General features: G+C 40.2%; 1 protein-coding gene across 5 annotated transcripts in view; it reads right to left on the reverse strand.

The window, feature by feature from the left end:
• Positions 1–2,765: 2,765 nt before the first annotated feature.
• Positions 2,766–15,814, reverse strand: part of adgra1b (adhesion G protein-coupled receptor A1b) — a 163,788-nt gene continuing 150,739 nt past the window's right edge. For all 5 annotated transcript variants that reach the window (XM_020599331.1, XM_020599338.1, XM_020599323.1 and 2 more), the window contains 3 exons: positions 11,624–11,769; positions 7,208–7,303; positions 2,766–6,826 (listed from right to left, as the gene is read on the reverse strand). In XM_020599331.1, the coding sequence (XP_020454987.1) occupies positions 5,401–6,826; positions 7,208–7,303; positions 11,624–11,769 (1,668 nt within the window). In that variant the 3' untranslated portion in view covers positions 2,766–5,400. The remainder of the gene's footprint in view (positions 6,827–7,207; positions 7,304–11,623; positions 11,770–15,814) is intronic.

A 15,814-nucleotide genomic window follows, 5' to 3' on the forward strand; every position in this document is an offset into this window, starting at 1 on the left:
TCTACAGCATCCACTCCTTTCATCCTGACAGCCTGAACTTGCTCATAGACATATTTGGTCTGTCAAGCTGTGACATTTAGCCTATGCCTAGAGCTTATGGGAAATGGTGTTCATTAAAGTGATCTAAAAACTAAAATTATCAGCATGCACAATACTAGCAACATACAGCTCAAAGCAGAATTCCATAGTTTGTAATCCAAGCAAGCTGTTAAAAAAGTGTCTAAACTCCAATTGGGGTTAACACAATGACATCACTGTGACATCATAGGAGTTATTTTGTCAGATTTGACTAAGCTTTTCCACAGAGAACATTATACAACTGTTTTTTCACAAACTAAGATCAGTAGTAGAAGTCCAGTAACTGAGTGTGAGTTTAGTTGCTTTGCACTGGTTAGACATACACATCCTACGTGTCATGATTTGGTTCCGCTGCTTCCTGTCCGGCTTTTATTTTGACGTTACTTCCTGTTTTTGTTTCACCTTAGTTTTGGTCTTTTTACGTTCTTCATCACTCACATTGGTTTCACCTGTTTCGTTATTGTTTGCACCCCTATTTAGGCAGCGACCTCCCACCAGGACGCTGCCAGATTGTTCTAGACCCCAGCTCTGACTTTCCAGCATTTTCTTCGGTTTTGGTATCTTGTGTTTCTGACTCGGACTGTTACCTTGGTATATTCGTTTCTGCTTTGCCCTCTTGTCTCGGACTGCCACAGTGTATCATATCGGACTCTGGACTACGTATTTTGGATCACCTCTGGCTCTGACCTCGGACTGTTAATAAGGACATGTGAGTTTTGTGTTTTCACCGTGTCTTGTATGGTTTTCTTTTGTTCAACGTTAGTTCTCTTAATAAAGAGATGGGTTTGTTTTACACTTCCTCACCTGGCCATTTAATTGAGTTCACCTAACACTTTTCGGCTGCATTACGCGCTGTTTCTGACACCTACGTACACATACGTACATGCATATACATCAGAAAAAGAATCCAATTGATGATATCTATCTACAGGTTTTGCCCACCCCACCTTCTTCCTGTTTTCCTTACTGCTGTGATCTTTCCAGCTCACTTTCTTGTTTCTTTCTTCCTCTAAGCCTCAAACTATCCACCCAGTCCTCCACCTCCCACCCCACTTTCTCTCTGCAGCCCTGCCTTGCTCTCTTGCCCTGCACGTCTCGGGTGTGTTATTTAAGTCAAGGATGGCATTAGCATGATGATCACAGCCTGCTAACCTAAGGTTTGACTGTCAAGGCTGAAGATGGAGGGGTGGGTTTAGTTAATAGTTGGGGAGAGAATTGCTGAACATGCAGAAAGGCAAAGACAAAAGAGGGAACCGAAGACAGGATTAGGTGACGGTGGTGCGGTGGGTAGAGCAGTTGTCTCCCCACCAGAAGGTTGAAGGTTCGAATCTCAGTGCCTCCAGTCCATGTGTCCTTGGGCAGGACACTGAACCCCCCCGCCCCCGTTGCCCCCGATGGTTAGAGCCATTGGCTGAGTTGGTGGCGCAGATGGCTGCTATCAGTTCTGTACTGGAAACAAATTCCTTGTGGGTAACATACTTGGCCAAATAAAGGTGATTATAAGATGACTTGTGATTACATAAAACAAAGCATACAAGAGCATACAGATTAAAGACAAGCTTAATTACCTATGCACCATATTGTTGGATTAATCTAGACACTCACAGAAATCTCGCTCCTTCCTGTCAATGAAAAACAAAAGCGTTTTCCACTAGTGCCAAAGAGTCTCAAAAAGCATCCCCTGATCATGTACACAGCTCCTACATCATTCTAATCCCTCAGTGAAATCAGATCAGGCTGTTTGTGTGAATCCTTGATATTGCACATCTGATTGCTTGATTTGCTCACACTCCTATTTGCAAACCTTTTTTAATATTACAGGAAATGAAAACACTTAACTGCATCACAAATGCACATCTGTGTTACTAAAACCAGATTAATTTTTAATGAAACAGATGCCGTCCAGGGCCAAGTTCTCCCTTCACCAACTGCTGGCTTCAACCTACCAAGGACTGCAGTCTTACAACCATCTTTTTGCATTCCTGAGTCTCTGAGCTGAGCGCAAAGCCTCAGCACTTTCTTTAAAAACATACTAGTTTAAAGGCAACCCTGGTAATTAAAGCCATCCTAGCCTTATTTTCATTATCTGTTTAATCACCACTACAGCTCAAACAATATTTTCTCCTTTATTTTTTCTTTGTTCCCTAGCCATCCATGACTTACATTTCATGGACACCTTGCAGTTCTCTTGTTCAGTCTGGAGAGATGGGGTCTGACCTTTCACATATAGCTTTCAGTCAGACAACTAATCTGCTGGACAGGAGGGTGAGGAGAGAACTGTGTGGCCAGGGAATAAAAAAATAAATTCAGCTGCATATTAAATGCGCTCAGGCGTTTCATGGTCTGTTAAACCTGGATGTGATTTGTACTGCATGGAAAACACACTGCCTCATTTCCTGAGTGATGTGTGCATGGTATGAGTACATGGTCTGGGCATGCACAACACATACATGTAAATCCACAGCAGAAGTCAAGCCTGCTATCATTTGAATTCCTCCCCTGTGGTGGCTCTGTAAAACATCTCAATCTCCATCATGCTGTCAGAAGAAATAACAGTGACATGGCAAGAACTGACCAGAAGAAAAAACAGGTGTTTTCTGTCTCTCACATTCTTTGTCATAAAAGTTACATAAAAGCATGTAAATGGTGGACACACAAACACAAGCCAAAGATGCTCTCATCTGCTGCATGGTGAAAAAATACATTTATTGGAATCTGTGTCAATGTAGAAAACAGTGAAAACTGGCTTTAGGTTTTGTCACAGTACCACAGGTTAATATTCCAGTAGCCATCATTCTGGGCAGTATAACTGCTACTGATGACAAAAGAGAAGGTGGCCTAGGGTGACCTATGATACCAAACAATTAGTCTCAAAGACAGTGAAAAGCTCAGGCTGCAGCTAAGACACACTATCAGCAGACTCACACACTGTACAGCATTTAACCTAGACCAATGGTTATCTCACTTTAATGTGATGTTTGCAAGAGTTTTGTTGTGATACTGTTACAAATCCCTTTCCAATAACTATGAAGCCAGAGCCACTAACTGTCAGCATCTAAGGTGGCTCCAAGGATCCCATATTGTGTAATCAGTTGTGGACTCACAAGTCGGGCCCACAATATCCCATTTTGTCCCAGGCATCGGAAATAACTCCAGTAACCCTGTGCAAAGGTACAGTATGGGGTTCATACATTATCTCTGATGTCTACCAGGGCCTCCTTTCATGATTCAAAGCCTGCCATCCAAATACAGTGAGTATCACAATAATTTATTTTATTCTCTGTCAGTCACTTTCCCACTTGAATAAGCATTTCTATAATAAACCCACCGGTTGTGACAAATTCTATTCTGACAGGCCAATTATTATTATGGGTAGTGCATTTCTACTTCTGATATGACAGGTTAAGTCTCACAACACATGTCAAGTCTGCATACTTTATGAAGTCAACTAAAATTGCGACAAAAAATGGCATTTGAAAAAAAAAAAGGACATTTCTAAACTCAGATACTGAGTATTAAAAGTGAAAGGTCATTGTTTTCCCTATACAACTTTGTTTACATATAGATTCATTTTATTCTTAAATATCTTAAATCTCATATAAAATAATTCATCAGAAACCAATTTTATATACATAGACAAGAATGCACAAGATGGATAAAAAGCAGTGCCTGCTGTGAGATTATATGTGATGCTTGGCTGTGAAATTCTTTTTAAAGTTCAGCTTTTCTGACAAAAAGTACAAGTGGTTTTGTCAGTATCATACTCAATATCATCATTGTGTTTAACCCAATACAGAGCCTCTTTTTCCTTCCCTTTCTGAGTGGAGATTTTTCAAAGAGAATGCGACCTTCATGGCAAAAATGATCCAGAACCAGGAGCATTACATTTTCTGAACTAGATTCTTGGATAAACCTAAGCTCAAAGTCTTGCTAAATGGAGACTACCAGTGGAAAATAATACAATAAACAGTATAATAATATATAATAACACACTATTTGTTTAATCCAAGAGTGTGACAAAAATGATACATGGTGCTGCAGTGGTTGTATCAGGTTGAGGCAAATATGTTAATGGATGGGGATTCATTTACAGTGTTAAAATATAGCACACTGCCACATACAACAAGGCATGCACGCTTTGGGGCTTTTAAGAGACAAAATAAGTAAAATATAAAGGGACTGCTTTTGCACTGATGTTTTGCCATGTGTCATTTTGTGGCTTTAGCCAACAGCAGGTGAGTGTGGCTGAAATGTTTGATTAGTTTTTAGGGAAAGTGGAAAAAAATAAAGCACTGCTGACAGGCAAGTTTCCCAAAGTGATGTTTTTAGCAGCTTGTTGTTTCTTTTACTATCACATTCACACTTCTTCCTGAAATGTTTGCATGTTTGGTTTACAAAGCAGTGAATACTGATTTTATAATGTGACGTGTTGCAAGTGCGAGCAGTGCTGATGAGAATAAAAACCTTAACAGTAGTTTGGGAATGAATTCGCTGTGAAGACCTGTGTGGCTCTATGTGGTATAGTGTTACTTAAACTCCCACTGGACCCACTGACTCAGTGTCACCAACTCTCTACTACAATGGCCATGCTGTCGCTGTTGATGCACCATCATTTACTGTACTTCTCTCCAGAAAAAGAAACTAGACTGAAGACATTATATAGACAGCATGATCAATACAATCTGGAAAAAAAATGCTTGACTTCACTTCTTTTTTCGGATGCTTTGAATTTTCACAACTTCTACACAGCTCTGGCAAGCAACAGTATCTTTGTATATTACTTAGAAAATCTCTAGTAGGTATTCACAGTTGCTTAACTGAATGACAAAAATACCCATGAAGTCTAAAATTGCTGGTTTAGTTGTTGAAAACATGGATGCCAAGTGTTTTTTAAAGTACAAGAGCTTCACTGTCATTGAAGATTATTTGATGGATACAGATTCAAAGTGTAAAAAAAAATCCTGCAGCATGTTGCCTTTGAGCAACAAACAAATTCACACACATATAACCATTCATTTATGGAAGAGTGGCAATACCTTCAGTTACATTGGACTGAATGATGTGGCACATTTCACTAATTCATCTGATAGAGGAGACTGCTCTGGCTATGGATTGCTTTCAGGGAGCATTTACATGATCTCAGATTTCTGTACAGTAAAACGGCACACATTAAAACATAAGGACATCAAAATAAAAATATCTCACACTGATTGTGAAGTTTAAAATTATATTCAATTTGTTTTTTTTTTATTCTAGAAAGAGAGGCGATTTTCTTTTCTTTTCTTTATTTTGGCAGGAAGAGGCCTGTTTTTCCTCCCCATATTACACAGTAGTTTCATTCTTCCAGGGTCCAGTGCGTATATTCCCTGTGCTGTCTGAAGTGTACAGGAGTCCTTCATGCAGGGCCCCCTTTAGAATCCCATTCTGATTGGGCGGGTTCTGGGGGTAGGATTGTCTACGCGGGGCATGCATCTCCAAATGGTGATGTGTTGCCATCGGGTCCTCCTCAGTCACTTTGCCACAGCCACAAAGGAGGACGCCCTTGTCTCCTGCCTCTGCTGGGCACAGAGAAGGAAAAAGGTCTGCCTTGGCACAGCAGATATGCCTGTGGCAGGGATTATGGCACACCAGGGTCTCATGTGTGGTGGCTGCAGCAGTGTGGCATGCATGATGCCCATCATGGTGGCCTTCGTGTGCCAGATGTGGGTTGATGTGGGTGTGACGTTCATGTGTGCTGCGGGGACTGTCAGTGTGTGAACTGTGCACGCTTCCTTCATCCACACTGGAGGGGATGTGATAGGCGTACTCCCTCTCACTTCCTGCTCTGCAAGCACTGGCTGTAGCCCGGCGGCTGATATTACGGCCTTTAGTCCTGCTGCTCTTTAGGCAGGGGTGCAACTGGATGCCTGGCCGGTAACCCTCTGGGTCAGCATGTAGCAGCACATGAGTAGCGGCAGGCTCCTCTTCCATGAGCTGCTGGCTATGCAGAGTGGCGCAGCATGGTGTCACCGGTGCCAGACATGTCACATGATTTTGTGAAGATGGAAGGGCAGTGTGTTTATAATGACTTAAGCTGCCATGACTGCAGCTCATCAGTGCTTTACCCTGACATGGTGAGTCATGGTGGCAGTGGCTATGACCATGGTCATGCCCGGGGGTATCTCCATTTACACTGACCTTGGGTCGCACTTGAGCAGCCCCATGGGTGCCAGAACAGGCATCGGTGTTTCTTCCGGGACAACAGGAACACCAACAATGCCAGACATCGTCACGCTTAGCACAGTGATGAATGAGGATGAAGAGGCCAAGAGTGACAGAGAAGGCACCATAAAGGCAGCTGAAGATCATGTCCAGGAAGTGGCCCTGTGACACAGCCAGTGCCCCGAAAGTCCATGTGGCCAGGAAAAGGAAAAGGGTGAAGGCCGCCGTTCGTAGCTGAGCCTTGAAAGAATGCTCATTGGCCAGCAGTGCAGGATTAATGGGAACACCTGGGCAGCCAGCGGGGCAGTGGCTCCCAGTGGGTGGAGTTGTCAGGGCTCCAGGCTCAGCTCCCTGGTGGCAGTGGGTTGGTGCCTCAATGGATGCCAGCCTCTGCTGCTCCTCTGTCAGCTGCTTGAGCTCGTACTTCTTTTCAGGGTGTCGCCGTAGCTGGATGAAGGTACAGAAGAAATAGATGCAAGTCACCAGGGTAATGAAGGCCACAGGGCCAAAGAAGGCTCCCAGGCTGGACTCCCAAGCCATCCAGCAGCTGCAACACACATGAAGACCATTTTAATACTTTATATTCATATTTTTTAATCAGTACAACAGAAATGCTGAGCAAATCTCCAATGAAACCTTTACCTTTATAATGTTCACCCACATATACTGTACACACAGTGCAAGCAACATTAATAAAACCATACATCTAAGTTGTCATTATTTACCCAACAAAGAAAAACTTTTTCAAATACACATCCACCAAAGGGAAATACAAGCATTCAGCAAGTCAGAAGTGTGTGAGTATTTGTGTCTACACAGGTTGTCTAAGTACACTCATGCAAATCTGCTTTAAAATGATGTTTTTTATGGACATGATAACATTTAATGAGAAAAACACTTTGCTGAGGTCTATAAAGCAAAAACTTACTACGGTGCTTGCTCCCCGCTGCCATAGTTGTCTACATTGACGGCTGCCGTGACCCCGCAGATGATGAGGGGCACTCCACCACCTACTAAATAAAATCTGTGAGGTGACAGAGGGTCAAAAAGAGGCAGAGAGAGCAATAAAATATAACAATGGATGCATTAACAAATCTTATATGTTACATCTGGACATCTGGTTTACAACAGCATGCTGTCAAACAGTGAGTGAGAAATAGTAGGGCAATTAGACACACAACAGAAAGAACAATCCAAGCAAACAAAGTGACACATAAAATTGCGATGCTGGTGGCTGACCCCAAAAAATCTGCATCTTCTCAGCTTTGGGAACAAACTATGATACCGACGAACATGAAAACAAATCCTTTCCCCACTTTTCTGAAATATGACCACTCCAAAAAAATCTTCACATTGATGTGTGAACTTTTGAGCTTGTCACTGTGTTTGTGATCACACTCTACAGGTGTTATCACACCAACAGTTTGTTTTCTTTGCTACAAACCAAAGTGTAAATTTTAGTATGGAAACAAATCTGCTTCCTGTCAATGTAAGCATGATTAACTTGTCAGTACTCATTGCTGCAATTTATGGTGTCTGCTGTTCAAAAAAGCCCAGAAGACATGAAGAAGGGGGTGGTGGATTTAAATTATTTGACTTGTCAAGTACTGTATGAGATGTTTCTGACTTACTGTCACAGATATAATCTTGTATTTTTACAGTATATCTTCAAGTTAGTATGAGTAATGTTTTTCATAACATGTAGACTGCAGGTCTCTTGAAAGAAAAACCAAGAAATAATCAACATGTAAGCTGCTGTTGTCGGAAAAGCAATGAGCTCTGCTTTCCCAGTAAAGCACTCTGATGGCTTGAGTTGCATTTAAACAACTTCAACTTGTGAGGTATCCTATACCTCACAGTATGATTTCATTTTTGAATACACATATTTCATAATATATGTATGGCCAGCCACTGATGCTAACCATTTTACCTTTGAAAGTCTAATCTAAAAATATTTCTTCTAAAACATCTAAAGACAGAGAAAGGTACACTCATAGTATCATCTCAAATTTTTTTTACTTTAAATCCTAATCAATTAAAAAATGCATTTGGTGAAATTTAACAATGTAGAATGTTGCTTTAAAGGAATGACTTGGCCCAGTCATATCAGATGACTGTCAACTAATAGCATGTGCAGAGGATTTTACTATGTGTGTTCCAATACAGTGTATCTGTGCCATCAGATGCTGTCAGAAGTAAAGGGACAAGAAAAGAGGTAGATGGGGACGAACATGTTGGTTGCTGGGTGAGGGAGATGCCCAAAGGAGAAACTGATTTGTCTTGCAGCTGCTGAGTCTCATTGCATGAGCCTGTCTTATGGGGAGCCTTACTGTCAGTCACTGTGGATCAACTTGACTGTTGCACCACATCATCCCATTTCCTCCCCCGAGATAAATTATCTCATTCACAAGCAATGCATGATGGGAGAGCCTCAAGAATGTTTCCATATTAACCCCCCACCCCAAATTACACAGGTGTCTGAGGATTTGTCTTGCAAGGTAAGTGCTGCTAGATTAGGGGGATCCTTATTTGATGGCATCCTTATCCTCAGTGACTTTCAGGGACTCTTCAGGTATGTATTATTGTATTATATTGTGTTATAGATTACAGCTTTAATATTGTCCAGCATATAGTGTATGATATTGCTCATTGATAGATTTTTATGGCTATTAGTTTCAGGTGGTATGGCTGAGGTATAGCGCTACATGTATCACAATGATCCTCTAAAACTCCACATAGAAAGCAAGTCTAAAAGCTAGTGAGTAAGATATCTCAGGGGGTTCATACTGAGTGCAAATCAAATGTGTGGGGTCATCTGTTATATCTTCCTCAAAATAGTTAATAAAGTTCAAGAAAACTCAAGCAGCTCATACAGTACTATAATCCAGTGGCTCTCTGAAAATGACACGCTAAAGCTCAATACCAGATTAAATGAAAAGCAGGCATTTGTTACAGTGCACCCTTTGTTTGCATCTGTATCTGTCCTCTCAAACCTTCCCCTAACAGAATTTCGCATTGAAGCTTCTGGAGTTCAGGTCTGCAGCACAGCTGCAATATGCAGAGGAGCTCACACGGAGCCTACTCAACGTGGAGGAAGAGCATCATCTGTATCCAAAGGCTGATATCAAACATGCCAAATGTTGTGAGTAAGCAGAAAAGGAACAATATGGCAAATGAGTGGGGGGAAAAAAATCACAAAAGGTAAAAATTCAACCTGATGCGCATATCTAATTGAATAGGAATTAAATGACTAAACACACAGATTGGCTCAGCGGGCTCCTCGGTGATTGGAATAATTAAGTATAGCATCGGTGCATTGTTTCCATTTAACAAGTCGCTTAAACTCATTCACTTCTTCACCCTTTATCCTCCTCCTCCTCCTCCTCACATTCATCTACCCTCCATTCTTCTTACCCTACAGGGTAATAGGAAGCCTCAAACAGAATACCAGAGTCAAAACATTTACTACACACCCTGTCAGACAGAAATGTGCTGCTTTACCCATGGGAAAAGAGCAAAATCTGAGGTTTCAAAATCTTTCAAAACTACAAAAAATATATATCATCGGTCTAGAGTTTCCAATCTTTTTTTTTTATCTGACATGCACTCCTACCAAAAAAGCCAATTGTTGAGTTTCAAATATGTTTGTTTCAACTGATTTGAAAGTGCATGAGTGGATATTATAACAATTTTTTCATTCCGTTGCATTGTCAAGATTTAGTTTGATTTGGTCAACCTCTCAGTTATATTACTACAATTTATCAGTTTGTTTTAGCTAACTAATTTCAACTGTTTATCCAGGTGTACTCTCTGGGGTAATGGCGATGGCAGTAATAGTGATAACAGTAGATTAAACCGGCAGCTAGTCAGCTCTCTAAAGCTCCCTCTGACCCAACCATTGTTATTTAAGTTTCTTCTGTTTAACAGTTTTTGAACTTTATGAAAATCCAAAATTAGTTGGACCAGACAATATCAGTCAGCAAAAGCTCTGACGCTACTGATGAATGGCATTAATGGTTATTAATAGTTATGCTAACTGACCAAAATGCCAAAAATGTCACTAAACAGGAATCAATTCAGAATTTTAATTTATTAAAAGGAATTCACTTGACTCCACACATCTTTGGAATTTATCTGTCTAATTACCCTCCAAAAACTAAAATCCTTCCCATGTGGTGAACAGTGATTCAGATTAAAAATGAAGTTTCTTAAGATGAGTAAATGTGGGCAGCAGGCAGCTATGTCACTACAGAGCAAACAAAGCTGAAGGCCTGAGAGAATGCAAAGTAGCTGTGGATGTCTCTGCAGATAAACGAGGCAATAACTCATCTGTGTAAAGCTATTGTTGTCCTCCATAGAAAACATGAGCCAGCAAACACCTGAGAAAAATACACAAGCTAGCAAAAATTAACAGATACACAAATATGGAAACACTCAAATACACAGTTGTGTAGACCCAGCTTTGCACGCATAGAAGAACCCAATGACCCATACATCTGTTGAAAAAATTTCCAATATTAAAAATATTTTAATATTTATTCAAATACTGTGCCCATGTATAATTTTCATTTATTTATAATTTACTTGAGCATTTCTATTTTATACTAATCCATATGTCTACTACAATAGTTTTAGAGGCAAATATTGTACTTTTACTCCACTGCATTTATTTTGATTGCTATAGTTTTGTTATAGTTACCAGTTACTTGGGTAAACACAACATGGTATTACATTGGATTGTAATGACTGTACCAGACTGAATTTCAACTTCTAAGTTCTTCTAAACTTCTTCTGGTTTCATTAAAGTACTTTCTGAGGCACCAAGGAGGTACACATCTCTAGTACTTTTTACTTCCTATTCAGTTTATCATCTCATGACCCCCAGATTTTTCTGTGGAGGGATCCTGACTCCTAGGTTGGGAACCACTAGACTACACTAGCAAACTGTATGTAAACCTGATAAAACTATCTGCACATTGACAACTACTACAGGGACATGCTTCTTACACACTGATGCATCAACAACTATGTAATGATGCAGTAGTCACAGGAGCCATACCTTTTCCATCACGGCTAAAAATAAATACAAGATGAGACTGTAGATAATGTCTACATGCATGTCACAGTCATGTACAGAGAAAAAATGAAATGAGAAACCAGATAAGTGTGCAGTGAACCAGTCCTTGGCCTAAGAAGATACACGCACAGCACGCAGTATGACAAGGAACGCCAAAAATACTGGTAACACACACAGGCACACAAACACATACAGAGAGCTCTTTATGTACTTTTCCATTTGGATCAGGTCAGACTTGAAGAGGGTTGCAAGGAAATTTACACTTACCTCAACAGGGGCTGTTTAAGGGATGGAGGCGGGTTACCATCTTGACTCTGCAGAGGCTTCTTGGTCACCTGTTTATAGATATTCCTTGCCGTCACACCGAGCCACAGCATGGTTGACAGAGATGAGTAGTGCAGCACGACCCCAACCTGAGATGAGGTTAGGAACAGCACATCAAGTATTTTATCTGACTTTTTAAAACTTTTGCTTATATACAGAGTAGAGCATGTGTCTAAGAAAAATGGCACCTTTGATTATATTCCTGTAATTAACAGAAAAGATGGACAGGAGAGATGCCACTCCTCTCTCAAAAACATCAATGGCACACTAAAGGTGCCCCCGTAGATATTTTGCTTCAAGACCTGATGACTTTGTCCTATGCTTCTTTAAAAGACAATAGTGTGGAATGGAAAGATACAGTAGGTTCATAAAGTTCTACTAAATCATCAAGGTTGTCTGGGATAAGAGCATTATGGTGTGGTTATAGTGCTGGATACTGAGCAGCTCCTTATCAGCTGATTTGGAGGACACAAGGTGTGCACTGTGAATGATAAATCTGAATATGAATGACACTGACAACTATCAGCACATGACTTTTTCAGAATTCACTGTATACATAGCTTCCTTCTCATTTAAAAATTAATGAATTATGTTTAAATAGGAGAACTGGTCTAACTAAAGGCTTTGCCTGCTCACAGAAAGAAAGGTGAGAAATGAGAGTTGAATGGGGAAAGAAAATTAAATTGTGCTGAGCCTTCTTTCCATCCAGGCTGTTCAGGATGTACTACCAATCTAAGATACCCAATCAAATGATTTCACTCAAACCTCACAGGCCTAGGGACCGAAGCTAGTGTACCAGAGCCCAGATGCTAATTGGAAGTGACCCTGTGCTGGTTAGCAGAGAGTGGATGGTACGTCAATCAGTGCTGCAGAGTCTACAAACTTCAGAGCTTCATTAGTGCCAGAACAGACAGAAAGGACAAGTCTTTGTATTATGGAAATAAGGGGAGAGGAAGGGTTCTCAAATTAACAGTGTGGTACATATAGGGGTACACACAGTAATCATAACTTGTGAATAATGACCTACACTGCAGTCTGCATAAATAAGGTACTGTAATACAGCCATGGTGATGATTAGGCAGTATTTGAACATACAGCTGAGACAATTGCAGTCTACACATCATCAAACAGATAATTAATTAACCTGTTTACAGCCATTATAAAAAGCTAAAAGTCTGCTTTATAAATCTTTATAAGTAGACTTTTTATATATAATACAGTACCAACTTATGTTGAACAGATTTGCATAGTGCCAGTCATATGACCACTGCTGTTTATTCCTTGGGTGCACTTATGGATGTATATGGGAAGTGGATACCAAACTTAAAGTTACTTAAATGCAAATTGCTTGCCCAGCACATAAGCCAACAGCTTCCGGGTTTGCCTATTCCCATATTAGCAGCAAAGACTGGTAGTACCATGCCAGCTTAGTTAATACATCCACTGATGCACTATGAAGTGATGATGAATTATCAAAAACAGTTAGCAATGTATTAAGTGTTTGCACTAATACACCTGGTAGATATATTCTAATATTGATAAGTTATTTTTAAATAATAAAATATAGTCCAAGTTGTTTAAAACAAGGAATTCAACGCCAGCCATATTCATAGTGTACATTTTAGTTACCCATCCTTTGAATGAGATATTTTAGTTCATTTAGACTGACACAATACAACAAACCCCAGGTTGACAAAATGCACGCCAGGCTATCTGATAAACATAGACCTTTTCGGCATTTTACACTTAATAATGTGTTGTGTGCTTTTGTTAGTAGAGAATATGGTAAATATGTCATTTCAGTTAGTGATCACATCACAACAGTGAGCAGCACAATGATCACACAGTTAACCAAACAGGAACTGGAAACAGCACTCCAGAAGTTTCTAAACATCAAATTCACTGTTTTATCACTTTGGAGAGGTCAGTGATGCATAAACCAGTGAAACTGCACACCCATAATTGAGATATGCCTATACTTACTTACATGATCAATTCAGTTTGAGGACTTGGTGCTTTAATGTCAGAATAAAATAAACATTACTCAGAGCAAATGTGAAATTTAGCAATGGGCTATTAAAAAGCCTCCTTAAGCCCTTATCAAACTTCAGGATGGATAAAGACATGGCCAGCTGCACACAGGGGACAGGGGATACACACAAGCATGAAATTCTGCACATGCAGTCAGGGGTATGATTATGCATACATGTAAAAAACATGATGGTGACCTCTGACAGCAAGAAGAAGAGCTTGTGCGTTTGTTGTATTTGGCTGAACAACATGAAGTCAAACACAAACAATTCTAAAGGACAGAACCAATGATGCAAAATATACAGTACATACACACAGTGCCTAAAACAAACATCCAGTTTATCTTTCTAGTGCATGCCAGTCAGTGTGACAGTGGGCTGCTTGTGGGTCCACATGGAACACAGGGACTTGGGCAGATGATGATATTTACATTGCACAGACCCTCGTGGTCACTCTGTTGTGAAAACTATGAACTGGTTTGACAGTGTTTCTCTATTAACACTGTTTTACACAGTGATGTTTTTTATTCTAATCAGCTCCAACAAACAGCATACTGTATCAAGTGTTTACAAGCATGGCACAGTACAATAAGAAATGTGGTTTGCTCTGTGACAGTTTGATCAGAAGGAAACGCAGAGTGAAGACAAACAGTGCAGAGCTGCCAGACATTTCAAAGCAACAAAAATATTGATAAAATTCTACTGACAGTGCCAGATATTATCTCACGGAATTCAGTAAGACAGTGTACAGCAGGACAAATCCACTCCAACAATTAAACAAATTTGAAACAATACAAACTGTAAACTTAGGACAGATGTGGGTCAGAGTGATGCTTGAACCAACAGTACTGCCCCTGACCTTGTCGATTCAGGATTTAATGTAGGTATATTGCTTTAATCAATAAGAAATTCAGTCAATTAATAATAAAATACAATTCTAACTTTTTAGTTAACTTTTCTAATAGCAAAGTTGACTTACATGCAGCTCTCCATTTTGGCAGTTCCTTTGATACTTCAGTTATTTTAAGAGTTTATCTTTTATCTTAAGTGTACCATTTTCTGTGACACTGTTAATTTTAGCATATCGTAATAGTGCTATATTCAAAGGTCCCTGTAAGCTGTCCTTTGTCGGCTAACTCATTAAATTGGTTCCCATCTGTTTTTGATGCAAAAATAACCAGTCTACTGGAAGCTTTTTACATATGTGGAAAAAAGCGCATGAACACTCAAATTGGACCCAATGGAAACAAAAAGCAAATCACTGCAAATATTCTAATGTCTACAGCATTTTTTTTCCAGCTGTCACAACTAATTTCACAGTAGCACACTAATGAGGAAATCCTCTGTATAGCATACTTAAGATGACAGCTGGATGTAACCTCAGATCTGGGTCTTATGCAGCCGAGTTCTTTGCCAAATTAACAGTTTCTTTAGCACTGTGCATTCAGCTGAAATGGGTAATCAAATTCTGATGGTCTGAGGTAAGATGAGGTAAAGCAAGGAAAACATTTGGATGCACTGTATGTTGTTTTGCTGCATAATATAGGCAAGCAGAAAATGTACTGTGGTACTTGGGGTGTTTCTCAAATCAATGTGAAAGCTGGTGTTGTTGGAAGAAAAGATAGAAATGGAGTTTAGAGATGACTTTGACTTTGAGGCCATAAAGAGATCGAATGCTGCATAGCAACAATGCCACAATGGATGGAGAGGTGGTGCAAGACTGAAGAGTTGCATACAAATAGAGAGAGGGAAGATGAGCATAGGATGCAGGTGGAGATGGTAAGGGAGGAGGGTGAGGGGAGAAAGATTGGGTGGGGAGTGCATGCTTGAAATGCTGCAAGAGCTGCCACAGCTAGTTTCTGAGCTCCTTGAAGTTTTGCCTGTCAGAGGGAGAGCATGTATTTATGTGTCCCCCTGGGAAGGGAGAAGGGTGTGTGTGTGTGTGTGTGTACAAAGAGGAGCTGGGATGACTGGGGGGCGGGACACTGAGAACTCAGCAGGCACTGCGTGTGTCTGTGTGCACATTTAAATGTGTCTCTGTGCACATTTAAATGTGCATTATGTGATCACAAATCTCTTCAAACCATCCTGTAATTACCCTAAA

The sequence above is a fragment of the Monopterus albus genome, unplaced genomic scaffold (genome assembly GCF_001952655.1).
Source record: "Monopterus albus unplaced genomic scaffold, M_albus_1.0 scaffold3.1, whole genome shotgun sequence".
NCBI classification, from domain to species: domain Eukaryota; kingdom Metazoa; phylum Chordata; class Actinopteri; order Synbranchiformes; family Synbranchidae; genus Monopterus; species Monopterus albus.